The 27920-nt window shown below is 36.3% G+C and overlaps 1 protein-coding gene across 3 annotated transcripts in view; it reads left to right on the forward strand.

Annotated features, from left to right (window-relative positions):
* Strn3 (striatin 3) overlaps positions 1 to 27920 on the forward strand; it is an 80078-nt gene that overhangs the window by 25270 nt on the left and 26888 nt on the right. For 2 of the 3 annotated variants that reach the window (XM_041658712.1, XM_041658713.1), the window contains exons 2-7: positions 1139 to 1242; positions 1594 to 1667; positions 7366 to 7447; positions 12344 to 12517; positions 14328 to 14454; positions 15883 to 16024. In XM_041658712.1, coding sequence (XP_041514646.1) covers positions 1139 to 1242; positions 1594 to 1667; positions 7366 to 7447; positions 12344 to 12517; positions 14328 to 14454; positions 15883 to 16024 — 703 coding nt within the window. Of the gene's footprint in view, positions 1 to 1138; positions 1243 to 1593; positions 1668 to 7365; positions 7448 to 12343; positions 12518 to 14327; positions 14455 to 15882; positions 16025 to 20660; positions 20772 to 27920 lie in introns of all 3 variants that reach the window. The other variant, XM_041658711.1, reaches the window with a different exon arrangement.

Consider the following 27920-nt stretch of genomic DNA (forward strand, 5'->3'; position numbering starts at 1 on the left):
TTTAAAGAAGCATGCCGCCACCACCTGGAAAGATTTTTTTCTTTTTGAGATGGCTTCTCTACATAGCCCTGGCTGTTCAGAAGTCACTATGTAGACTAGGCTGGCCTGGTCTACATAGTGCTGCTTTCCAAGTGCTGGGATTAAAGATTTGTGCTATCATGCCTGGCCAGAACCCAGGTTCTTAATTCAAAATATTAAATGGTCCTGATAAAGCCTTTAAGGGACTCAAACTTGTCTCTGAAACTTGACAAGTCAGGCCTTGCCTCCATCCTCTGCACTGCTTTCGTCATCTAAGTTCTCATAATAGCGTATTAAGCTCTGAACACTCAATTTTCTTGCCCCTTCAGGCAAGAGCTTTCCACAACTCTCTCCAAAACATGGTCAGGTCTGTCACAGAGCAGTACCCCACTGCTAGTATCATTTTCTCTGTCTTAGGGTTTCTGTTGCTGTGATGGAACATCATGATAAAAAGCAATTTGGGGAGGAAAGTGTTTATTTATCTAACAACTCTCAGGGTCACAATTCATCACTGAGGTGAGTGGCAGAAACCTAAAGCAGAAGCCACAGAGGAATGCTGATTTATGGCTTGCTCCCCCTGTCTTCCTCAGTTTGCTTTCTTGGACACCACAGGACCAACCACCTGCCCAGGGTTGGAACCACTCACAGTGGGTTGGGTCCTCCCACATTAATCATTATGAAGAAAATGCCCTACAGGCTTGCCAATAGACAGTCTGATGGAGGCATCTACTCAGCTGAGGTTCCACTTCACAAATGCCTCTAGCTTTGTCAGGGTGACAAAGTCCCAACCAAGACATTTAGTATCTTTTTTCTTCCCAGTGTCAGAACTGTTCTGACAACTGAAATCCTTTGTAAATTTTATTTTTATAAAGGTTTATTTTATGTGTATTTATGTGTGTATGTATGTATGCCTTTGTTATTAGAGGCCCTAAAGAATTATAAAGAAATGGCCCATTTATGACTATTTTCAAAGAGGATAATGTTATCTAATGTCATTTCTATGAATTTCAAGTCTCGAGGTCATGCATAAAAATGTTGCAGTTGCTTTTATTATTTTTCCTATTTTGGTTCTCTGTATTGGTTAAGGAAAAATGAAGTAAATGCATCTTAATGTTTTTAGGCACGGATCGCATTTTTACAAGGAGAAAGAAAAGGTCAAGAGAATTTGAAGAAGGATTTAGTGAGAAGAATAAAAATGTTAGAGTATGCATTAAAACAAGAAAGGTATGTATGTTTCATTTCTTAATGTGACTAGACAGCAGTGTTTTCTTTACATCATTGTACGCTTTAGTAAACTTTTTCCACATCTTAATTTACTTAATTTGTGTACTTGAAAAGAAGTGAGAAGTAGAATTAATATATTTCGGGTTTTTTTTTCTGTCTCTAAAGATCAGGAGAAATTTATCTTTTCATATATGTATATTTGTTACTTGGATAATTTTTCTTCTTTAATAGTACATTTTAGTGTTTTTAGCAAAAAACTTCAAAAAGGGCACATTTCTTTGTTATTAGAGTAATGTATTAGTAATACTCAATTGTAAAAAAATATTCTCTTACCGATTGTTAAATTTGCAGGGCAAAGTATCACAAATTAAAATATGGCACAGAACTGAACCAAGGTGATTTGAAAATGCCAACCTTTGAATCAGGTAAATGTTACTTTTTTTTTAAAAATCACCTCATTTTTATGTAACAGACATATGCTTTATTCTAATTTTAATTTTATAGCATTAGATGAATGATTAAGTAAAATTTGACGAAAAGATTTTTAAAGATGTATTTTTATTATTTTAAAATTATGTACGTGTGTATGTGAGCATGCATATATGTGCACATATGTATTTGTGTCCATAAAGCACAGAAGAGGGCACCAAATTGGTCTGGAGGTGATGTTGAAGGCAGTTGTGAGTAACCCAGGGTGGGTTCTGGGAACTGAACTTGAGTCCTCTGCAAGAGTGATAGGGAATCTCTCCAGCCCCTGGTGAAAATAGTAAACAAATAAAACTTTGTTTCATTTGCCTCTCAATCCTGAGGTTTCTTATCCAGTTCTCTCTAAAGTGAAACTTATATAAAATTGTAGACACATTTTTGCTAGTAATTAAAATCAAAACATGCTAAAGTAATTGTTTTTCTGCCTGTAAGCAATTTTTGTCCCTTGTGTGATCTTAATGTGCATACACATACATATGTGTATATATGTATGCATATATATTTGTTTATATTTGGCTAGGTGTGGTGGTACATGCTAAGAATCCTGTTACACTGGAGGCAGAGGTAGACAGGTCTCTAAGTTGAATGTCAGCCTGGTCTGTGTAGTGAGCTCCAGCCCAGCTAGGGCATTATGATGAGCCCCCTTCCCTGGTTGTTTTTTTCTTGTATTTATATATTTTGTATGTGTAGTAGGAGGTCAGAAGATCATTTTGGGGAATTCTGAACTTTGTGGGTTTTGGGTGAATCTGGCTCAGGTTGCTTGATTTGGCAGCAAGCACCAACTCTAGCTTAATTTTTAATACTTAAAATATCCTATTATCAGGAGAAGCTCTAAATAGCTCATTGTAGTTCTAAGATACTAGAAATTTGATTGGATTTGGAATTTATAGTCAGATAAAATTGAGTGTAGGAAAATTGTCTTTAGTTTTCTTCTCTATTAAGTAATAAATATGAGAGTAATAGTTGATAAATATGTAGCCTAGAGCGGACTGATACAGAAAAGTTTAGTTTTAGGAGTCCATCTAATGGCATAGAATCTAAAAGAGGACCATTTTTTAACATGAGCAGACTTTGGGAATCATTAACAATTTTTTATTTCTTGAGTATCTGGGACTTAGTTACCCCAATTTTTTCCCCTTATTTTAAGACACAGTTTGTGTATACCAGGCTTTTCTTCAACTCCATAGATAATCAGTGGATGACTAGGAATATCTGATCCTTCTCTATTCACCCGCAGAGTGCTGGAATCATGGACACGGATAATGACAGTGCAGTCAAATTGAAGCCTGTGATGGTCTTAGTAGCTTGCTCCTAAGGCAATTTTTTCTTTATTTTGGTATGAATTTTTCCCTTATAGTGTTTTTTTTTTTTTGCTCCTAAAGTCAACATGTATGATGGAAAAATAAAACTTACATAAATGTTTGTGGGTATCAGTAGATTTTTAAAAATACCAGTTGGAGTTTGGTTCAAAAATAAGTACTATGGGCTTGACAGAAGCAGAGCATAAATCCCACCGGAATTGATTATTTTTGGGTCATCCCTGCTTTGACTTTTAGCAGCAGAACTTTGTTTGTTTGTTTGTTTGTTTGTTTGTTTGTTTGAGACAGGGTTTCTCTGTAGCTTTGGCACTTGTCCTGGAACTAGATCGAACTGGCCTTGAACAGAAATCTGCCTGCCTCTGCCTTCCGAGTGCTGGGATTAAAGGTGTGCACCACCACCGTTGGGCTAGAACCTTTTATTTTATCTTCCAATTGTCATAAATTGAGATCAGAGTGGCATTCATGTTCTTGAGTGGTTCTATAGGCTCATCTGATTCTGAAGAAAACTTACCATGTTCTCTAGAGAAGTAAGAATAAGAACTGGGAATGGTAGTGTCTGTTTATAATCCCATCAGCACAGGATAGAGGTCAAAGGATCGGAGCTCAAGATCATTAGCTAGTACATCCCTGTCTTAAAAAAAAATTAAGAATGGAAGGTAGATAGATCTTTGTACATATTTACTGCCCATAATTACCATAAGGCTGCAGTAGCAAATAAAGCTCAAAACATATACAGGAAAAACAATAATTTTTTTTCAAAAAAAGAGTAGTTAGTCTATTGCTTGTTTTTGGTTGTTGTTCCTGGAGTAGAGTTTGTGCAATTCTTAGTTTATTTTATTGTAATAGTTTGTATAAAACAAGATCATTAGCATATAAGTTCCTCCTGCCAATAACTGAAATTATGCTCAGACAAGTGTCTTTTTGTCTATAATATATGTAAGTAAAATAATTTTACTTATATGAAACATAATAAAATGTTTTGCTCATACAGAAAATTATTCAGAATGTTGAACAGAAAACAAAAACAAAGTAAGCAAATACACACCATACTAAGGATAAAATTATCAAAGTATATTTATAGATAAATATTAAATGAAGTATCACTGGTTTTATAAACTCCTTCAAATCAATATAGAAAAGAAAATATGTAAAGTACTGACTTGACAGATGTTGAAGAAACTAATTTGGAAGAGATTATATTGAAATGTGTAAATGATTTTCTTGTTTGGAAAATAGACAGTTCAATAGAAAAGTGGGCAAAAGGCACAGGCCTTTAATCCTACCACTCACTCTTTGCATTTAAGGTCAGCCTGGTCTACATAATTGGAATTCCAGGACAGCAAGGGCTACACTCAGAGATTTGTCTCACAAAACAAAAGAGTGAGAAAGAAAAGGAAAGTGGATGTACCTCATGATAGAGGGCATTTTATGGCTAGAAGATGAGAAATGATACTGTTATAATTAAAGAAGTGTAGGCAAAACGGCAGTGGCTAGAATTTGACCTTTATCGGAATGAAAAGGAGTGTCAAGTGTTGATGGAACTGTAGAATTAGCAGAGTCTGTACTTATTGATGGGGGAGTGAGTGGCAAGTAAAGCTAAGGCCCTATAACTGCTTTGTCTCAATTAGGAGAACATAGCCTAATATCTTGGTAATTCCATCACTTAAAATGTAGATATGTGGTCACTACAGCTTATATAAGAATGCTCTTAGTGTAAATATAGTGAAAATCTAGAAACAGCTAGATTGTCTATCAGCATTAAAATGGATAAATATGATACATTAGCAGGCAAAATGCTATTTAGCAATAAAAGTTTAAAAAAAGTAACTATAGCTAAACTTAACAATATGGGTGTCAAGTGTATAAAATTGAAAATTGTTATAAATCATTTCTGCCATTCACAAGTTAAGTTTTAACGGTTCAGGTAGTGTTAGTACTGTCTTAGAATAGCTAGTAAATGATTGGAGGGACAGTTTCTAGGGATGCTGCTGTTTGTTGAGCTAGGTACTGATTGTTCAGAAACCCATTAAGATATGTGCTTATGATAGACTTCAAAGTTTATAATTGCCATAGTGGAATAATAAAAACTCATTTCAATATGAGGGGGCTGTGTAAATAGATAACACATTGTGTAAAATACTGTGGGGTTTTTTTTTTTGGTTTGTTTGTTTTTTTGTAGTGGTGATGGTAGGGATCAAACCTAGCATTCTATGCTAAGTATTCCATCACTATAATATATCCTCAAGTTGATATAATTATTTTCAAGTGATGTTAATGTGTTTTTCTGGAGCATTGGCTCCTGTTAGTTATGTATGTATTTTTAAGTAGAAAATACAGAATGAAAAATTCAAATACTAATAGTTGTTAACTTTTGGTGATTGGATTTTCTTTTTCCTCCTGAGACAGGGTTTCTCTGTAGTTTCAGGGCCTGTCCTGGCACTTGCTCTTTATTTATTTATTTGTTTGTTTGTTTGTTTGTTTTTTTTGTTTTGTTTTTGTTTTTGTTTTTCGAGACAGGGTTTCTCTGTGGCTTTGGAGCCTGTCCTGGAACTAGCTCTTTAGACCAGGCTGGTCTCGAACTCACAGAGATCCGCCTGCCTCTGCCTCCCGAGTGCTGGGATTAAAGGTGTGCGCCACCACCACTTGCTCTTTAGACTAGGCTGGCCTTGAACTCACAGAGATTCTGTCTCTGCCTCCCACGTGCTGGGATTCAAGGTGTGCACCACCACTACCAGCTAGTGATTTTGAACAGTTAATTTTTAAAGATGTTTTTGTCTCCAGTTGGTATTGTTTAATGTTATACAGAGAAAAATAAAAGTTGAGAGACTTATCAGAATTAAGTAATTACTTCTAGAAATTAGAGAATTACTTGTGTTTGAAGGAAGAATAAGAACATAATCAGTTGTTATGGCTAGAGAAGTAGTGGCTACAAAAGATACTGTAATTATTACCAGTAGGTACTAAATGACTCTTGAGGAGTCTGGGAATGTAATAATTGAATTAGTTTTAATAATCTCATTATGAGTTGGGATTTTTCAAGCATTTCCCTTCATAGTACATTTATTTGAATAATGAGAATCTCTGTGGTGATAATGGTTCTACTGTAGAGGTAGTTTTTTTAAAGCTTAACTCAACTGAAATTATACTGTTTACTATGTTTAATTCAGTGGTAGGGATTGGATCTAGGAACTCTTCCCCCCCCCTTTTGTAAATGTAGATACTTTATTAAATAAAATAATGACTCTTTTACCTGTTTTCTGAGCTGAGTATTGGAACACATGCCTTTTAATCCCACTGTTTAGGAGACCTAAATAGGAGAATCAATTTGATGCCAGCTTGGCCTATATAGTATAATAAGGCTCTCTTTCAGTCAGCAAGCAAAACGTTTCCAAGTAATAATAAACCCACTTTCTGTTTTTGTTTATAAAAGGTATTTATTACTAAGCTATAAATTACAAGGGTTCAGTGGAGTGAGGAGGCAAGTCTTCGCTTTTGGATGTCTGGCAGATGTCTGTCTGGGACTTGGGTTTTGAGTTCCTCATCAAGGCTCTTTTTACAGAAAACCTTTTGACTACAAGGAGAATGAGCTCCCCTTGGATTTGTCATTCACTTATACTTGTTTATACTTGCTGGACCTGTCTGGGATTCAGTTTGGAGACGTTGAGAATCTGCTGGGCATCCTGGAAGCTGAGGTCCAAGAGGTAGCTGCAGACTTCTTGGCATGTTCCAAGAATAAGTGGCACCTGGATGGCTGCACCTACTGTCCTAGGGCCTAAGAAAAGGCTCTACCCACCACCTGTGCCCATCACAGTGCTCTGTGTTAGATGCTGTTCAGCAGTCTGCTTTCTTAACTGCATTGGAACCTTGATTTAATATTTTTCTAAAAAAATAAAATCTGTGGTAGAGAGGTTAATGTCTATTGATACAAATTCAGAATGAAGTATGTCTGTGTATATACACAGACATAAACATACATATACACACGCATATGTATTTCCCCAGTATATAATTGTTGATTTTGAGTAGCCTATATAATAAAACGTTTTAATCTTAAAGGTATTTGGCAAAGCAGTTTATTTTGAAGGTCAGGCCTTTTAATTTTTTAATCCTGCTAAAGTTCATTTAAGGTCTTTCGATTTTTAAAGCAGGTAGCATACTGAGTTACTGAACAAACATTAAAGAAATGATCTGTAGTAGATCTTTTAACCTTTTTTCTGTCTTATGTAAAATATTTTCACGATAAATTTATTTCTTAAATTGAACACTGTAATAATAAGTTGAAATAATGTATGCAAAACTTCCCATCCTTAATTTCCAGAGGAAACCAAAGACTCGGAGGCTCCTACAGCACCTCAGAATAGCCAGCTAACGTGGAAGCAAGGCAGACAGCTGTTGAGACAGTGAGTAATGATTTCAGCTTTTAATAAAAGTTATGAAAGTGCTTATATCAAAGTCAGTTTATAAGTAAAAAACTTGCTTCAATTTACTGAATGTTCTTCATACTGCTTCTTTTAAAAAATCCATTTGTGGGGGCTGGAGAGATGGCTCAGTGGTTAAGAGCATTGCCTGCTCTTCCAAAGGTCCTGAGTTCAATTCCCAGCAACCACATGGTGGCTCACAACCATCTGTAGTGATGTCTGGTGCCCTCTTCTGGTCGGCAGACATACAGACAGAATACATAATAAATAAATAAATATTTAAAAAAAAATCCATTTGTGCTGGGCATTGGTGGCGCACGCCTTTAATGCACTCAGGAGGCAGAGGCAGGCCTGACCTGCAAAGTGAGTTCCAGGAACTCCAGTGCTACACAGACAAACTCTGTTTCGAAAAACAAAAATAAACAAACAAAATTTGTATGTATGTGGGGGTGCAGCGTTGGTGTGCACCACAGCTGCTTATGGAGATCAAAGGGCAGCTTTCAGCAGTTGTTGCTCTCCTTTCACTTTTGGGTCACAGGGATGACTCGGGTCATCAGGCTTGGCTGTAGGTAACTTTACCTACTCAACCATAATTAAAGCTTATTTTCCTCTAGCTTCAAGGTAGCTCCCTCTCTCCCTTTTCTCCCCCCACTCTCTCTTTTTTTTTTTTTTTTTTTATTTATTTATTTATTATGTATACAGTATTCTGTCTGCATGTATGCCTGCAGGCCAGAAGAGGGCACCAGACCTCATTACAGATGGTTGTGAGCCACCATGTGGTTGCTGGGAATTGAACTCAGGACCTTTGGAAGAGCAGGCAATGCTCTTAACCACTGAGCCATCTCTCCAGCCCCCCCCCACTCTCTCTTTAAAGACACGTATGTATTTATTTATTTATTTGGATAGATAGATATACACTGGGATTTTGCCTACATGTAAGAGGGTGTCAGGTACCCAGGAGTTACAGATAATTATGGGCTGCGATATGGGTTCTGGGGATTGAGCTCCCCTGAGCCTCCCTGGTCCTTTGGAAGAGCAGCCAGTGCTCCTAACTGTTGAGCCATCTCTCTAGCCCCTTCTCTTATATGGTTGAAAAAATGTGAAAAACTAGATGAAGGCCTGAACTAATGTTACATGGAGTGCGGGCCCTTTGTTCTGTCCTGGCCACTCGGCTAGTTTACACCTGAAATAATCACACAGAAACTGTATTCATTTAAACACTGCCTGGCCCATTAGCTCTAGCTTCTTATTGGCTAACTCTTATGCCTTGATCTAACCCACTTCTATTAAATCTGTGTATTGCTACATGACTGTGGCTTACCCACAAGATTCTAAGCAGCATCCGTCTCAGGCAGGAGCTCCATGGCGTCTCTCAGACTCTGCTTTCTTCCTCCCAGAATTCAGTTGTCTCCCTGCCTACGTAAGTTCTGCCCTATCACCAGGCCCAAAGCAGTTTCTTTATTAACCAATGAAAGCAACACAAATACAGAAGGAGCTCTTACACCAAACTAAAGTTGAACTAAAGTAGTATTGGGTTGGGCTGTAGGGATGGCTCAGCATTTAAAAGCACTGATTGCTTTTGCAGAGGATATCAGGTTTAATTCTCAGCACCCACATGGTAGCTCATAGCTGGCTATAACTCCAATTACAGGGGATTTGATGCCCTTATCTGCCTTCCACTAGTGATGTTCATCTAGTAACTGTGTTCCTGCACACTTTTATACATATAGGAAAAATACCCTTAGACATCAAAAAAATATTGTAGCATCATTCATCTAAGGCACACAGTACTCACTTCAGAGTCAGTGTATGAGAGTATAAAGAATTGTTACTGACTGTATGAAACTCCTCAGAGATTGCCTACCAAATTTTCTTCTATTTAACACTTATTTTACTTTATGCATGAGTATTTTTGCATCTCTATGTGTATATATGTATACACCCACATATATAACATATGGATAAAAAATTCAGTGTGTGTGTGTATGCCCGGTGCCTTTAGAGGCCAGAAGAGAGCACTGGATCCCACCTTGTGAGTGCTAGGAACTCAACCCAGGACCTGAACAAGATATGTCTCTAGACCTTAGTGAAACTTTTGAGGAACAATTTTGATGCTTGTTTATTGATGTACTAGAGACAACTCTATGGCAAATCCTGTTTATTGTCTTTTTATACAGTGGCTCTTTTTTTTTTTATAGTTGGAAATTTTGCTATCTGTATCCTGCTGATAGCCCTGGAGTATATTTGGATCCTTTGTTATTACTTATAACTACTGTACTCCTGTCTGAGCAGGATTGTAATCATGTTTGTTTTGTTTTGATTTTTCGAGGCAGGGCTTCTCTGTGTAGCTTTGGAACCTGTCCTGACACTTGCTCTGTAGACCAGGCTGGCCTCAAACTCTCAGAGATCCGCCTCCCAAGTGCTGGTATTAAAGGCGTGCACCACCAACATCTGGCGCAATCATGTTTTGTGTTTGGTCGGTTTTTCCAAACAAGGTTTCTCTGTATAGTCTTGGCCATCCTGGAACTCACTGTAGACCAGGCTAGCCTCAAACTCAGAGATCTGCTTGCCTCCCTTCCTGAGTGCTAGGACTAAAGACGTGTGCCACCATTGTCTACATGTGTTCTTTTCTTCACTTGAACTTCTGTGTTATTCACCATTTAAATGGGCTCTTGTTGATTGACCTACACAAGCACTCATATACTGATCCAAAACCAGGCCAAATGGCTCCCAACATCTATTTATATGGCCCCCAGTGGGGCTTCAAAACTCAAGTACCGCATCTCAGCATAGTGTGTATCCTTTCAGTAGTGTTCCTCTGCTTCCACTTGACTAAAAATGTGAAGAGTTTAAGATTAGAACTCTTTCAACTTTTTACTTTTCTTCTTTTTTTTTAAATATTTATTTATTTATTTATTTATTTATTTATTATGTATACAATGTTCAGTCTGTGTGTATGTCTGCAGGCCAGAAGAGGGCACCAGACCCTATTACAGATGGTTGTGAGCCACCATGTGGTTGCTGGGAATTGAACTCAGGACCTTTGGAAGAGCAGGCAATGCTCTTAACCACTGAGCCATCTCTCCAGCCCCTTTACTTTTCTTCTTATATTATGTTTAAGCTTCTTAATTGTTATCCAGTACTCAGATTCTTGTAAATGACTAAGAACAGAGTTTTGATGGGAAAAGGGACTAGAATAATTGGCAGAGTTGAAAGAAACGCTCAATGATACGTATCAAGTCAGGTAGCTTTGGGGAATTTGCAGAGAAAATCCCAGGATACAGTTTTAATCTCGTGTCTGGTCATCTACTTCTCTTTATTGGTTTTATTCTCTTCTTCTGAAGAAAATCTGCTTGTTTCCTTCATGTGATAGCTTCCCCAACCTCATTTCTCAGAAGTGTTCAAAATAGTCTGACTTAATCCAGCAATGACTCAGTCATTTTTATCCAGGTTGTGTAAGAATTTGGCAGTTCTTTTAGTCCAAAGTCTAGAGACTGGGGTGTTATGGTAAGGAGGCTGCTTGTTTGTTTCCCGACCACCCAGCAGCTTAGACCTGAAATAATCACATGGAAACTATTAATTAAATCGCTGCTTGGCCCATTAGCTCTAGCTTCTTATTGGCTAACTCTTACATCTTAATTTACCCATCATTACTAATTTGTGTATCGCCATGAGGCTGTGGCTTACCGGGTAAAGTTCCAGAGGGGCTACATGGCTTCTCTCTGACTCTTCCTCTTTTGTCCCAGCATTTAGTTTAGTTTTCCCCACCTACCTCTATTCTGCTCTGCGCAGGCCCAAGCCAGTTTCTTTATTAACCAATGGTATTAACAGCATACAGAGGGAAATCCCACATCACTGGGGTAAGGAAAGGAATTGTCCACCACATATAGCTTGGTTTAGAGTAAAGAGTGGGCATGGCTGTAAGGAAGTCATTATTTCTTTCAAATGCTAATCTCCGTGGAGTCTTAAACTTTCTCCCTTTATTTTTATAGCCAAACTGTTTTTGAAACAAGATTGTTGCATGGTACCCAAGGCTTGCCGCCTTGAATTCCTGGTCCTGCACTTTTGGGGGATAGTTTATTTCTGTAGCCTTTATTTTTTTCTTTGCTTTGCCTCCTGAATGCTGGGATTTCAGGAGTGAATCACCATACCTGCTCTAATCTTTTTGTTTAATTGCATTTATTTGTGTATCAAAAAGTTTATATTGCTTATTTTCCTTGTGTTTATTCTCTTTTCTAATTTATTTGTTTGCTTTCTTACTTTATTGCTATTCTAATCATTCTTCCTGTTTTTAGCTTTTCCTAAATTTATTTTAGTTGTTTACTAGGAGTGTTTAAACATAAATTTTGATAAAATGTTTACGTATGTGTGCCTGATTATATGTACAGTGTATGTATACAGTGCCTGTTAAGGCCTGAAGAGGGCGTCAGATCCTCTGAACTGAAGATCTAGATGGATTGTGAGGCATCTGATGCAGGTGTAGGAAACTGAACTCAGATCCTCTACAAGAACAGCAAGTGCTCTTAGCCCCAAGCCATCCCTCTAGCCTCAAGACTGTTGTGAGCTGCCATGTGGGTGCTGGGAATTGAACCTGGGTCCTCTGGTTAAGAGTAGTCAGTATTCTTAATTCTTTTTAATTTCTCGAGATAGGGTTTCTCTAGCTTTGGAGACTGTCCTGGAACTCACTCTGTAGACCAGGCTGGCTTCAAACTCACAAGAAATTGCCTGCCTTTTCCTCCCAAGTGCTGGGATTAGAAGTGAGCATCACCACTGCCTGGCTTTTTTCCCCCCTTTCTCAGTATTCTCAATTCTTAACTGCTGAGCCTTTTCTCCAGTCCCCAGTATGTTAAATTTTAATTTTTAATTTTCTCTTGATAGGTATCTTCAAGAAGTAGGATACACTGATACAATATTAGATGTACGATCTCAGCGGGTAAGGTCATTACTTGGACTGTCTAATTCAGAACCAAATGGATCCGTAGAAGCAAAGAATTTAGAACAGATTTTGAATGGTGGTGAATCTCCTAAACAAAAAGGACAAGAAATCAAAAGGTAAGATTTGTATTTGTAGATGAACATTGTTTAACTTAGGTACAACAAAGTCCAGTGGTACTGCAGAGACTTTTCATTATGAATCTCATTTTTAGCTATGTTTTCTAGAGTTGTTCCTACTGTTAGACATTAAATGACTGTATGAAAGCCCCTTTTTGCTTGTATATACAGGAACTCAGATTAGTCTTAGTAAAATGATTAAAATAGATTATTGCTATTACTTACTATATGAGTAGTTTTGAAATACTTGAAAATATTTTAACAGATTAAAGATACCTTTTTTTTTTAATATATAGGAAATCGATAAAACAGATTGGTGTCTTTTGGGTCCCAGAACCCTAACTGGGTGGTGGGTGTATAAAATTACAGACATTGGATACTTACACACAGAAAAGCTGGGGTGGTTGCCTGGGCTCTCTGATGGAGAAGCACAGCACCCAGGAAGCTCAGTGTGTTTAGTATATACTACTGAACCAGGAAGCAGGGGTTTATGGTCTGCAACCGAATCAAGGAGACACGTTTCGCTCATCTTGGTCAGAGCAGTCTCTTCAGGCCATCAGTATCTGTGGTAGGTTAGAAAACTGTATGCATTTCTACTCCATACACACTGTCAACATTTGCAGTTGGAGCAAAGGAAGGCTGCCATCCCTTTGAGCCTGGTACTGAAAAGGGTTGCCGCTCCATGGAATTGAGACTTTGGTCTTTGACATTGTTTGTGTCTTTATTATTCTGTTTTTTTGAGACAAGGTTTTCTAGGTAGCCCTGGCTAACCTTTTACTCACATCTTCCTGCCTTTGCTACCCAAGCACTGGGATCAAAGGGTGTACATCACAACAAAGCCTGGCCAGCTCATGTCAGCAACACACATCCACACAGGCTTCCTCTGCTCCCCACAGATTGGTATGGAACATATGTTTCATAAATTTAAATATAGGCAACTTTAATAAATTTAACTTTTGTGTTTCACTGTTTAGTCTTTAAACATTTAGACTAAAGTATAAGAGGTTATGAAAAATTGCAAAATTGCTTGTGCTGGTATTTTTGAGAAATGATAACGTGTTCGAATGTTTAAACTTACTAGATTGTTTTTCTTTTTAAAGTCTTAATTTGTGTGTGTGTGTGTGTGTGTGTGTGTGGCTCTGTACTTGTAAAACAGATGCCCAAAGAAGGCATTATATCTCCAAGAGCTAGAATTTCTGACTACTATTGTGAGACATCCGATGTGGATGTTGGGAGCCAAACTCAGGTCCCCTGAATGATCTCTTACTTGTACTTTTACCTCCTGAGCCATTTCCAGTTCCCAGATTTTATTTTCTTGTAGCATTTACCTAAGATTTTTTAGACAGAATGCTTTGGATGAGCTCAATAAATATAGAACAATGCTTATTTTAATTATAGATAATCTTTTAAAAACTATTCTATAATAAAAAGTTTAGGCAATATATTTTTAATTAGATTGTTTTGACCCAGCAGTAGTGGACCAAGCCTCCTCATAGGAGGATCAGGAATTCAAAGTTATTTTCATCTACACAATGAATTGAGACTAATCTGAACTATGTAAGACCCCAGTCTCTCAGCAACAAAAATTTAAGTGGTGTTTGAATTGCAACAGTTATCCTTAAGTAGTTTTAAAAGGAATTAGAAGGGTCAGAATGTGGTTCAGCAATTGAATACTTGCCTAGCATGTATGACACCCTGGGTTCAATTCCTAGTACCACTAGATCAGGAAAAGTATTAAAGTAGTATGCAGGAAGAAATAGTAGAGTCAATGATTGAAGTAGTTGGAATTATCTTTTTTCTTTTTCTACAGGCCATCTGGTGATGTTCTTGAGACATTCAATTTTTTAGAAAATGCTGATGACAGTGATGAAGAAGAAAATGACATGATTGAGGGCATCCCAGAAGGAAAAGAGAAACTTCGGATCAATAAGCACAAAGTAGGAGATTTACATCATTTTCTGTATACAGTAATTTGAACAGTAATTTTTTTAGGTGTCCTTTGAAACATTAATATTGCCAGCTACTCCTGCATTATATACAGATGCAGGAGTTATGATTTCATATATTAATCACTAAATGGCTGAGAAAAGGTCTTTTTCATGTATTTGTCCAATCCTATGAAAATTTTTAAAAAAGAAGTGGCATACTTTTTAGTCCTACAATCTTATAACAATTTGGAGTCACACTGAAGTTTATCTTGCTATCACATGGGAGGTAAATGAACAGTGTACTCCCAATGTGGGTGAGGGACTGATAAGAATTGTAAATATGTGTTAATATCCTGATTATTTGGTAAGGGTTAGCAAAAGTTTACTTTTGCTAATATACTAAGAAATGGACTTAATATATTTTAGTAATGAATGGAGAGTTAGCTCTACAGGACCAAAAGTAGAATATCCCCATTTGTAAACATCAAAGTAGTGTTCAGTATTTCGTGTGTATGTCTTTAAAAAGAATAAAAAAGAGTGAGGCCCGAGGTTGTAGGTTAAAGTATCACATAAATTAGATGTGGTGCAGCACTTACGAGGTGAGGCCAGGAGGATAGAGAGTTCAAGGCTGCCCTCAGCTAGATAGTGAATTTGAAGTCATTTGGCTTCTTGATACCTTGTCTATCCAAAAAAAAAAAAGAAAATAAGAAAAGTGAGTAAATTCAATTGTGGCACTTTGAGTTTTTGCAATAATATAGAAAAAAATGCAATTATTTCTCAAAACCTTTTAACCTTTCTGAGCTTTTCATATGTGTGATGTACTTTGTGGGTGCATAGAAGTTTTATTTTTTAAACTTATGTGTGTTTTAATCTGCATATTTGCCACAGCACAAGGAAGTTAGGACAGTTTTGTGGAGTTAGTTTTTTCCTTCCACTTTTATGTAGTTTATGAGGATAAAACTCAGGTCGTTAACAGGCATTTTTCTTGCTGAGACATCTCAAAAACCTGAGATTTTGTTTGTTCTGGGAGGTAGGATGTTGCACAACCAATTTAAGTTGTTATGCTATGCTGCCATGAGTGATAGCACACAGTTAGCAGTGTGTTCAGCCAATTAACTTAGCAGGATGCGGGTGAGTAGACGATGAGTGGGGATCATCTGTGAACTTAACTATAATTAAAGAACACTCTTGAGGTTAAAACTTGGATCTTTCCTAGTACTACATCTTGTGGGTCACTTTTTGCAAGGGATCTTCATACAGCATGTTGAACTATTTGTCTAGGGCATAGTTTGAGATTTGTGAATTGTGGGAAAGTACAAGTGTGGATCTGGATCATTTCAAAGTAGATTTATAAATATTGTGAAGTGAAAACATTAAAGGTCCTCTTTAAAATGAGGAATTAGAAGTAGTACTTATTAGCTTATTTTCTCTTTACAGATAGGTAATGAAGGTTTAGCTGCTGACTTAACTGATGATCCTGATACCGAGGAAGCACTGAAAGAATTCGACTTTTTAGTGACTGCAGAAGATGGTGAAGGGGCTGGCGAAGCACGGAGTTCAGGGGATGGTACAGAATGGGGTAAGGGGGACAAAGAAACCTTGGGTGGGAGGAAATGTAGCATTTCTAGGTGGTTATTATTAAACATTGTGTGTGGGATCTGTGTGTCTGAGTGTATGGTAGCAGGTGAATCAAGAGCAGTTGGTGTTGGTAATTTGAGGCATTTGGTCCTAGTCTATTAGATTTTGTGACAGATTTTCAGTAGATGGCTTTTGACTTCAGAAGCTGATCTGGAATGTTTTGTTGATTTTTTTTTTCCTCCTAACAGATTTTTTTTAAAACAAGAATTACTCAGTTTTATTCATACACATCATTTAGTTTTATGTAATCAAAGCTTTATGAAAACATACTTCCTCATATGACCATATGGTGTTACCTCTCTTAGTGGTAGATAGGAATAAATTAATCTGATTTATAATCCTAATAATGAGCAAGATTTAGTGAGGGTATTAAACTTGTTGCCTATAATATTCTGATTACAAATGTGATGGCCTAAACTTTGAAAGTGATATTTAAAGCTAATAGTAGGCAATGTATAATCAAAAGAAAGGCGTATCAGAAGTTAAAAACCCTATTTATATACTTATAAAACAAATATATCAAGGTAATAGCTTAAAATGTGTTTTTTCCATTAATATGTTCATTTAGCTCTTGTTTAATATTATCTAGTAGGTGGTAGAACTCAAAGTATATTTATAGAGCTTTTTGTGGAGGTTAGTTTAATACATCTAAAAATATTTATCACTAGTTTTTTTTGTTGTTGTTTTTAAATCACTGTGGTGTTAGAAAAACACACTTGGGCTGGCCATGGTGTCACATGCCTTTAATCCCAATACCAAGGAGGCAGAGGTAGGCAAGTTCAAGGCCAGCCTGGGAGTTCCAGGCAGAACAACTAGGGCTATACGGAGAAACCTTGTTCTCAACAAATGAAAAATAGAAAAAGAAAAACATGATTTTTTAAAAAATGTTGGACTAATAGGATGGCTCAGTGGTTATGAGCACTTTCTGAGGATCAGAGTTTGGTTCCTAGCACTTGGTGACAGCCACCTGTAACTCCCATCTTCAGGGATGCTCTCATTTATAGCTCAAATATCATTTTTAGATTTACTTCAGAGAAGAAATAGAAGGGGCATGTTTATTGAAAATATAGACTCCACAGTTACTATATGGACTTTTGTATGTGTTTGTATTTTCTTCAAATGACTGTATTTTAGGAGATTATTTGTTTGTAGGAGAAACAGTAAAAGAAAAGACATGTAAATTTATATGTAGCCTATTAAATCTTGGACTGTAGTTTCCTTACAACTTTAAAAGTACTGGTTCTTTTTCCTGAAAATTTCAGTCATGTAAAAGTAGAAATTATATACAGATATTTCATAGTATATGTGTATTTTAGGGACCATAAATAAATGTCAGTTATAAAATTAGAAATCACCTACAATATTATAGAGCTAATCATGCTAAGTATGTATATGTATACATATAATCTACTTAAGAGTGTGTTGAACATCTGCTTAGCTAAATCTTGACACACAACCATTTCTGTTTATCTAAAGTGGCTAGAATTTTACCTTTTAGTCCGAATGACAAACATCTTAGAAATTTAATTTGTGTGAAATGGGATTATTTCTTTAATAAGGTCAGGTGCAAATGAGTAGTCCTTTGTTCAGAGACTTGACCGTAGTTTTAAAGAGGACTTGATCTATGAGTGACAATTTACCTACCACTACTTGACCTTTATTCTTTTTTAAATTTCCTGGAAATAACTAGGAAAGCCTCTTAGTACCCAAAGAGACTGGAACTTTGAGCAAGTAATTTCTGTATAAAAGCAAAAAGGACATTGCAGTGTTTCTAAAATTTCTCTATTCAACAGCTATCATGTTCATTTTTTTTGAAACTTAAGAGCGTGCATGTAAAAACACTGCCTTTATTTTTAATTCATTTGCTCAAGTTTTAATGATTTTTAAATAGGAAGATTTTTAGATTGAAATGAAAGTCTTGAACATACTCCAGAATCTTATATTGTGAAACCACTGCTTCTAAAGGAAGCTTGTAAGTCTTGTTCTAACACTGTTATTTAATTAGATAATATAGTTTAATTTTATGTTCTTCACAATTAAAAGTACTAGCTGGTATGTCATTATTTGCCTTTTTCTCGTGGAGATACATGGCATTTTAAGAATATTCACTTATTTTCTTCAACTCTTTAAAAATATGATCTTTGGACTTATTAGGATCACAAAATGTAATTAATATCTGAATATTGATATTTACAGACAAGGCATAAAGTGTTATTTTCATAAAGTGAAGCTATTTAAAAATTTATGCTATGGTTAATAGGTTTGTATAATTTTGCTTTGGTGGTCAGAATTACCATAATGGAATGTCATGGTTTTGTGGTTTCACATTGTTTGGAATCAACTTTTTTGTGCATGCTTGTATTTTCTTTTAGGGAAAAAAAAAGGTTCCCATAATTGATTCAACTTCATTTCTTGGTATCCCCCCCCCTAGATTTTTTAAAACAGGATTAATATATAGAAGATTATCCTGCCTCTTCCCTTTTGCTATTACTTATTTCTTATAAGCAATATCAAATCATCTGTTATTTACCAGGCAAGTTCCAGGATATTTTTGTGCACATATGCATCCACCAACCTGTTCTTTGCATCGCCTTAGTTTACTTTTGCTTTCTAGATTTGAGGTTATCTTGCAAGTAATTTTCGTTTTGGTTTGGTTTGGTTTTTTTAATTAGTTTATTTATGTATTTTGCTTTTTCCCTCTACTCTTTACTGCTGTACTTCAGCCATTCACAGCTTCATTCTTGCTGCACAGACTTAGACAATTGGTCCTTGTAATTAGTTTTTTTCCTGTGTAAGGTTTTGTGCCACTTAAGTCTCAAGGGTTTTTTTGTTTTTTTTTTTTTTTTAATAAAATCTCTGGCTGTAAAACATACTACTTTTAGGTTGTGCTAATTTGACCTAGTTTAAGTAATAGACAACAGGAATCATTAGTGTCATTAAGATGACTATATGAGATGGTCTTGAGGTGTGAGCCCATAACTACAGCCAGTCTGAGACAGGAGGATCATGAGTCTGGACTAATTGGTGTATGTTCTAAGACCCTGTCCTCAAACAAAAGAGAGAAATTCACATGACTCAGGCCATGTTACTATGTTCACATTATTCAGTAAATGAACAGGATTCTTGATACAGCTTAGTTTTCAGGAAACCTTTGTGATTAGAGTATATTAAAAATTCGTTTTCTCTTAAGAAAATATTAAAAAACTGCTACAATGCAAGATTTGACAATACTAATCATAAAGATACTAATCTTCAGTAAGTTAGTTTCAAGTACCAGAATTTAGCAAATTAAAATCTTTTCACATACCAACTACTTATGATGGTATAACAAAGGCATAACAATTGTAGAAGAGAATTGAGGTACAGGAGCTCTTTGAATTTCTTCTCTCTGCTCTTCTAACAAGAGCTCTTGTTAGGCTTGCTTTACATATCAATCTAGAGGTGCAGGAAGGCCTTTCCATGATTACGGGAGGCCTAGGGAGTGTTTGAGAACCTGAGAAGCAGCATATGCTTAGTTAACACAATTTACAACTAAAATCTTATTATTTGGTATAATTTATTTAAAAACTAAGTGTTTGGGTATAATTTTTATTTAAGAGGACTATAAAATAGTCTGAAACTGTTAAATTTAGTAATAATAAGATTGCCTTAAAACTAATTGAATGAAAACCCTCAATTAGTAAAATAGCTCTAAGAAAAGCATTTTTATACTGTCTTTTTAAGATTTCACTAGTTTATTATGAGTAGATTTTCCCCACCAGGCATAAGTATTTACTTAAATATTGCTGAAAACACACACAAGAAAGATAGTACCAAGTATAAAGCAATGTGTGTTTTAACTTCTTTGTGCTTGTCACTGTTTTACCCTCAAAAAAATTCAGCTCAAATCAAGACTTCAGTGGAATTTGAACTTTCTTATTTGTTTTATTTTTATTCTGTTATTTTGCTAATCTTTAGTTGTAGTCCAGTGGAAAAAGGTAATGAAATGTTGAACTGTTGGGAGGGGGTGGAGACAGAGGTGGCGTTCTTTGAATGCTTTGTGTGAATTATTTGAGACATTGTATTTGGGAACTATGTGTATTACATTGGATTAGAATGCCTTTCTATCATACAGTTATCCTGTGCATGCAGAACTAGTGTGACAGGAATGCATGACTAATTTCATCAATGAAATGGCACTGACATTTATAGCTTGCATTTTATTATGAATTTGCATGCAATTCATTTATTTGCTTATATGATGCTGGCTGAATACTTATTAACATTTTTCTAAAGATGCAGTGATCTATTTTTTAATATTAGATTTCTAATGTTAGTCCAATGATAAAAGAATATTCCTCAAATTTGTGACACATAAAAATGAAGTATTGTTTACCTGTGGATGATATTAAATGCTTAGGAACTTAAGGACATTTAGTTGAGTTGGGAACTACAAACTGAGACTGCACCTTTAAAGTGTCTTGAGTATATGCTATTACAATATCTTTATTATGATGATGTAAAGCTTAACAGTTTACTGCCAACAGCTTGCATTGCCAACTGCTGATTTTTTTCTTTTAATAATATGCTGCATGTAGATAAAGATGGCTTCTCCCCAACTGCTGAGGTTTGGGATGTAGACCAGGTACTAATAAGTAAGCTGAAGGAACAGTACAAGAAGGAACGAAAGGGGAAGAAAGGGGTGAAGAGTAAGTGCAGATTATGACTATTATCAATTTTGTATGCTGATATTAAGAAAAAGGTTTTTTGATGAAATTTTATTTTTTGTGTCATAAAGGGAGCAACCAACTTTAAACTTTGTCTGTTGTATAATTAAAATTTAGGTCAAGTAGAAACGTACTTTAAATATGTAAGATAAAGGTGAAAAGATTTTCAGAATTTAAAGATTTATCAAATTAAAAGAAATATTGTCATTGATATTCAAAATAATTGAAATTTGCTCAGAAGGGAGTACAAATACTATTTTCCACACATAGATATTTAAAGGTATTTCTAACCCATAACCAGCGTTTATTTGTTTGGGGAACCTTAACCACAGTGGGTAGGAAATGACTTCCCCTGGCTTTTGCTTTTTGGTTATAATCCAATGATAATTAGTGGCCATATGTTTTTTTTTTTCTCCCACGTATTTTCTTGAATATACTACTCAGCAAAGGCCAGTGGTTCATAAAGTGGTGTACTAATGAGGATTATTGGGTGCAGAGTTGGCTGTTTTTGAGTGTTGTCACTGTAGAACCTCTCAGAGAAGTAACTTTGTATTTTGTGAATCATACTTCAGAGCCCCCAGGGAGAATCCTCATACTGGTGATACTGAAAGGAGAGACTTAGAATTTGTTTTGAAAAATTTTCATTTTGAATTGGCTGTAGACTTCTAGTCGAACTTTTATTTCTTTTACTGTATCAGGAGTATTCACTGCTCTTACAGGGGACCTGGTTCGGTACCCACATACAGGGCATCTAACAGCCAGCTACCGATTGAATCCCTGAGGGTTTGGTCCCCATTTCTGGCCTTAGCGGTACTGCTTCCACATATATACAAACATTCATGCATGCAGGAGAAATATCCATACACATAAAAATAAGTAAATCTTGCCAGGCACAGCGACACACAGCTTTAATCCCAGCACTCACAGTGGAGGCAGGCAGATCTCTCTGAGTTCAAGGCTTCCTGATCTACCTGGGGAGCTCCAGGCCAGCCAAGATTGCATAGTGAAAACCTATCTCAAATAAATAAAATAAAAACTAAAAAGAATAAAGTAATAAGAGTGTCAGGGAGAAGAATAGTACATAACAAAGATTGAGACATAAAGACATTCTCCCTGTTCCTTTTTCTGGTGACAGACATGCTAGTTTATAAAATGGCAGGCCTATCAGAAACCACTTTTTCTTTGATAATGGAGTTCTTGAGTAATTTAATTTATTGTGGAGTTAACTAGAATTTTGAGAATTTCACCTGTTAGTTCCTCCCTCCTTTTTTCCTCACTTCCCTCTCTCCAAATCTTTATGCTTGCTAGGCAAGCCAAGCACTTTATACTGAGTAACCTGCCAGTTTTCTTCTATAACTTTGTGCTAGCTTGTGTTAGTGCATGTGAATAAAAGGACAAGCTATTGTTAGGACAAATCAGACTGTGTTATGAATTACACAGCATTAAGAGGGGCTGTGTTGAGTTTTTAGCATCATTTACCTCTAATGTGTGCATGTTGAGTATGAGAGCACTATTGCATGGTTGACTTCAGTTTACTCTTCTTTAATCCTAGTACTCGGGGGGCAGAGGCAGGTGGATCTCTGTAAGTTCGAGGCCAGCCTGGTCTACAAGAGCTAGTTCCAGGACAGCCAGAGCTACCCTGTCTTTAAAAAAATACACAAAAAAACTAATAATTAAATAAATGAAATAACTTATTTAAAAAACCTAGAGGTTATTTTAATTTAATATAGAAGGTTATTTTAATTTAATATAGAAGTATCCCCCCCTCTTTTTTTTACTGGTAAACGTATTTTCTAACCTTTCTTTCCTTCCTTCTTCTCTCCCTCCCACTATGTAGACCAGGCTAGCCTCAAATTCACAGAGATCTTCTTGCCTCTGCTTCTTGAGTGTATGTGCCTGTAATCCTAGCATTTAGAAGCCCCAAACAAGACCATTTTAAATTCAAGGCCAGCCTTGGCTATAGACCAACTTAGCTACGTATATAGTGAGACTTTTTTATTTGTTTTGTTTAAAGGTTTTAAATATAAAGACAAAGTGAAATTTAACCATTACTGCTTGTCAGGAATTAACTGCATTTAAAATATTTGCATGTAACCATGTTTTCCTAAAATTTTGAAATAATTTTATGTATAAGTCTCTTATATTTTCCAACAAGAATATCTGTCATATGTGTTTTATTAGCTTTTTGTTTTGCTGATATTTAGATATTATATACATTTTGACATAAAGTTGAGATTTTACAAGAGGTATTTTAACATAGATTTTATTTAAGTATGAGGATTTAAGAGAAAGGGAGGTGCCCAGAAATAAAGGAGGATGTGCCCAAGAGGTTGGTTGTAGGCCTCCCTTAAGTGAGTTTTGTTTTGAGGCAAGGCCTCAATCTAGCCCAAACTGCCATTGAACTTGTTTTTCTTTTGCCTCTATATTCTTCAGTCTAGTGCTAAGATTATACATGTGTGCCACCTTCCCCATCTAGAGTGAAACCTTATGGGAGGTGAACTTTGGTTTTTGACCATGTTGAGCACTGAACCTTAGGTTTTACACATGGAAATGCTTACTGCTGAGCTACATCCTTAGCCCTTAAAGTTTCTTAGTTTTAAAATCTAAATTTTTGGTGTTTGAACAATATTTCATTTTCGTGCATTTAGCCTGGTCTATTAAACTTTAAAGTTGTTTCTGATTTTTAAATATTTATGTAAACATCAACTTTTAAGATTATCTATGTAAGGGGACATAGGAATTAGGCTTACAACAGAGGGTGTCTTAGGAAATTAATAGAAATTACTTATCCATTTCCTTCATGGAATTATAAATTAAAAACCAATAAATTGAGAGTTCAGTAGGAATCTTTCTTGTAGATGAAATTTAAGGAAAAACAGTAGTGTCCTGGCTAGAGGATATTTCAAGACCCCAGTGAATACCCAGTGCTGCAGATTGTAGGTGTGTTTAAGTATACAAGACCCCAGTGAATACCCAGTGCTGCAGATTGTAGGTGTGTTTAAGTATACAAGACCCCAGTGAATACCCAGTGCTGCAGATTGTAGGTGTGTTTAAGTATACAAGACCCCAGTGAATACCCAGTGCTGCAGATTGTAGGTGTGTTTAAATATACACACATGTGTAGACACTTGCTGCTCAGCTTTCCATTGTGTGATAACATACATAAAATTCACAGTTTCAGGAAAGAACGAGGGATAGTGGCGTATACATGAGAATGAGAAAAACAATTTTTTATTCGTTTTTAAAAATCTCAATTCCACCAGACGGTGGTGGCGCACGCCTTTAATCCCAGACAAGAGGCAGGCAGATCTCTATGAGTTCAAGGCCAACCTGGCCTAGAGAGCAAGTGTCAGGACAGGCTCCAAAAGCTACAAGCGAAACTCTATGTTGAAAAACTAAAACAAGCAAACAAACAAATAAATAAAAACCTCAATTTCAGCCTGACAGTGGTTGCCATGCCTTTAATACGAGCATTCCAGAAACAGAGGCAGGTGGACCTCTAATTTCCAAAACATCCAGGGCTATACAGTGAAACCCCGTCTACAAAACAAAACAAAAAAGGGAAAAAAAAATATAAAAGGGCTGAAGAGATGGCTAAGTGGTTGAGAGCACTTCCAGATTTCTTCCAGAGTCCTGAGTTCAATTCCCAGCAACCACATGGTGACACACAACCATCTGTAATGATACTTGGCTTGGTGGCATCTTCTGGCCTGCAGGCATACATGAAGACAGAACATTATACATGGTGAATAAGTAAATCTTTTTTAAAAATTCTCAATTTTAAGAATTTTTCTAGCTTTTGACATTCTCCGTTTTTTATTTTTATTTATTTATTTTGCTGCATGCATTAGCTCAGTAAAGCTGTGTAAATTGATCATGATTAAATGCTAGTTTGTAGCATTTGAAGTGTTTTATACTTGCTTACTTCACATCCAAAATCTGGAAACTTTATTTAGAATATAAAAATCTCTTAAAGATTTCCTTTGTTCTTTGTCTTTAAACAGGAAGAGTGAAACTTCATTATTATTCCCCTTTAATATGAGAGTAATTCTTGCTGTCTTTATTCTTACAGCCACTTGTTATTCTTGTGCCACATAAAATTTGTGTTGAATTGAGAACTGAGAATGTAATTCTGTTGGTGGAGCCTTGAGTTCTGTCCACATAAAGGATAGTATAGTAGTGCATGTTTGTATTCCCAGCTTTCGGGGGTGGGAAGACAAGATAGCAGTTCAGCGGCATAGAACGTTTGAGGCCAGCCTGGGCTCTATGAGATCTGCCTCATATTTTTTGCATCTTGAGACTCTACATCTATTTGCAATCTTGGTTATTTAATAGAACAACTTGTTTTACTTTTTCTAGTTAATCTCATGTATAGTAATATTAGAAATAAATTCAGGCTTGCAAAGAAAGAGATCACAACCATTGCCAGTAAAGTATCTGGACAAGACAGCTTTACTCTTGGTCAAGAAGGCGTTCTGAAGAACAGAACTCACCAAGACAGAAAGTATACTTGGTTTTTTATTCCAGTGCTAGTGGCAACTGTATTTTTTCCCAGTCAGCTGGGCTCCAGCTGAAGTCTTACTTAATTGACTAGGCTTTTAAGAACTGAGGCATAGTAAATGAAGTGGGGAAGGGGTTAGCCTCTTTAATTGGAGAATATAGCAGAGCCTTTATATAAATTAAGATTAGAGGATTAGATTATATAAATTAATATAAATTCAATTATAAATTAAGAATATAATATTAATTATAAATTAGAATATTTGCATAAAAGTCTTGCAAGGTGGGGGCAATAAAATGATTTTAATTCTTTGTCGTAAGTTCATTTTATTATTTATTTGTTTGTTTGTTTATTGGTTTTCCAAGGATAGGGTTTCTCTGTGTAGTCCTGGCTGTCCTAGAACTTGCTCTATAGACCAAGCAGGCCTCAAACTCAAGCTTGCCTGAACCTAGCTTAAAATAAATAAACCAAGTGACAAGTTTTTATCTCATATTAGTTCCCCCAACACTGTGCCCCCATATCCCTTCTCATTTTCTTTGTTGTCTAGCTGGCTTTACCTTAGCTCCATCTGTTTTAAACAGACCACTTGGGGGCTGGAGAGATGGCTCAGTGGTTAAGAGCATTGCCTGCTCTTCCAAAGGTCCTGAGTTCAATTCCCGGCAACCACATGTGGTGGCTCACAACCATCTGTAAAGAGGTCTGGTGCCCTCTTCTGGCCTGCAGACATGCACACAGACAGAATATTGTATACTAAATAAATAAGTAAATAAATATTAAAAAAAAAGAAAAGAAAGGCTTTAAAAAAAAAACAGACCACTTAATCCTCTGCTCCCAGTTACTTCCTCCCACCTTTTCTTATTTTAGTCATTTTGTCTCATGTCAGAAAGATCCTCCCAGTCAGTGCACTTTTGAAAACCACAGTTTCACTTTGCCGTTCTGGTTATTGGAGTGTCACACTTATTTAATACAACTGTGTCATGTTGTGAAAAACACCTTGTTGTTGTTTGGTCTTTAATTAAAGGTAGGTAGCCCAAAGGACTCATTTCCCGAATGTTCCCCTAGCAGGTCAGTTCAGGTCAGATTTTGAAGTTGAGCCCCACCAATGGTGTGAGGCCGTATTGGCACCTTCCATCAGGAATAAAAGCTGGCTACTGAATGTTTCAATTTAGGTTCTTGGCACACACCCCCCTCCAAAAAAAAACCCTTTTGTTGAGATACTTTTGTTTTATTGTGTCTTTCTTTTGTATGACTGGACAGGGAAGTTATTTATAACAGTGTGAAAGGTTTATTTTAACTATAATGATAGTCAGAAAATAAAACTGTTTACCTCCTAGCCATTAGTTTTGCTGAAGAAAATGTTGATTAGCAAAGGACACATTTGAGACAATGACAGTGTATGTTTTAGACTTGATAAAAGTGATGTGTGAAGGAAGTTTATGTGTCGTGTGTGAATGGATGGGAGTGACAAGAGTCAGACAATAAATAGGTCATAGTTTCCATCGTGCTACAGTCTGTTAAGAGGAGTGTACATAGGCCGGGCGGTGGTGGCGCACGCCTTTAATCCCAGCAGAGGCAGAGGCAGGTGGATCTCTCTGAGTTCGAGACCAGCCTGGTCTACAAGAGCTAGTTCCAGGACAGGCCCCAAAGCTACAGAAAAACCCTGTCTCGAAAAAAACTTAAAAAAAAAAAAAAAGAGGAGTGTACATTTCTGTCAGGTCTGGAGTCACAGTTAGAGGTTTGTGTTTTATAATTCACAGTCGTTCCGCCTCCTCTTCTCCCTCCTCTTTGAAACAGAGTCTTATAGCCCAGTCTGGCCTTGAACTCTTGATTCTCCTGTTTACATCTCTAGAGTGCTGGGTTTACAAGTATAAGTCAGTACACACAGAAAAATATTTTTCTTTTAAATTTCTGCAATAATTAAGAACTGAGGTTTTGTTGTTTTTTTTTGTTTTTGAGATAGAGCTGTACTCACTGTGTAATCCAGGCTATCTGGACCAGGTTTATCTCAAACTCCCAATCCTTTTGCCTCAGCTTCTCGAGTGCCAGAACTGCAGGTGTGTATCCTAAGCCTGACTCAGTTTGTGTTTTTGAGTAATTAGTGAGCCTTTATGCCTTCGAATTAACATTAGGCACAATAGTCTCATAGTAATACTACTCCAATTTTATCATTATTGGTAATCATTTAAAATTGTGAAATTATTTAGCGTCTTTGGTAGGCTTAGGATGAATATGAAGATGCATTAAGTTTGCACTTGAAGGGATGAACATAGAGTCAGTGGCATGTATAAGCCCTTAGGTTCAGTCAGTCCTCAGTACCTAACTAAATACACTGTTGAGTCTGAAATTGAAAGATTCTCTGCTTTGTAGAGCAAAGACTATGGCCTCTGGTTATGAAATCTGCTTTCATCTTTTGACAGCTTTTGAGAAACTAGTATTAGAGCAGAGAAGTTTCATCTTTTCCTAAACTTGGCACTGTGCTACTCAAAGACTAATGTTTAGCTGTAAGTATGTAAAAATATTAATTATGTAATATTGGATCCTAAATTTAAGCAGTGACTTGAATATTTATCTCTACTCACTTCTGTATATCCAAGTCTACTTGTTTAGGAAATTATTTTTATACATTTTCT

The sequence above is a fragment of the Microtus oregoni genome, unplaced genomic scaffold, assembly GCF_018167655.1.
Source record: "Microtus oregoni isolate MIOR12 unplaced genomic scaffold, Mior012 000009F_ref0000495, whole genome shotgun sequence".
Classification (NCBI taxonomy): Eukaryota; Metazoa; Chordata; class Mammalia; order Rodentia; family Cricetidae; genus Microtus; species Microtus oregoni.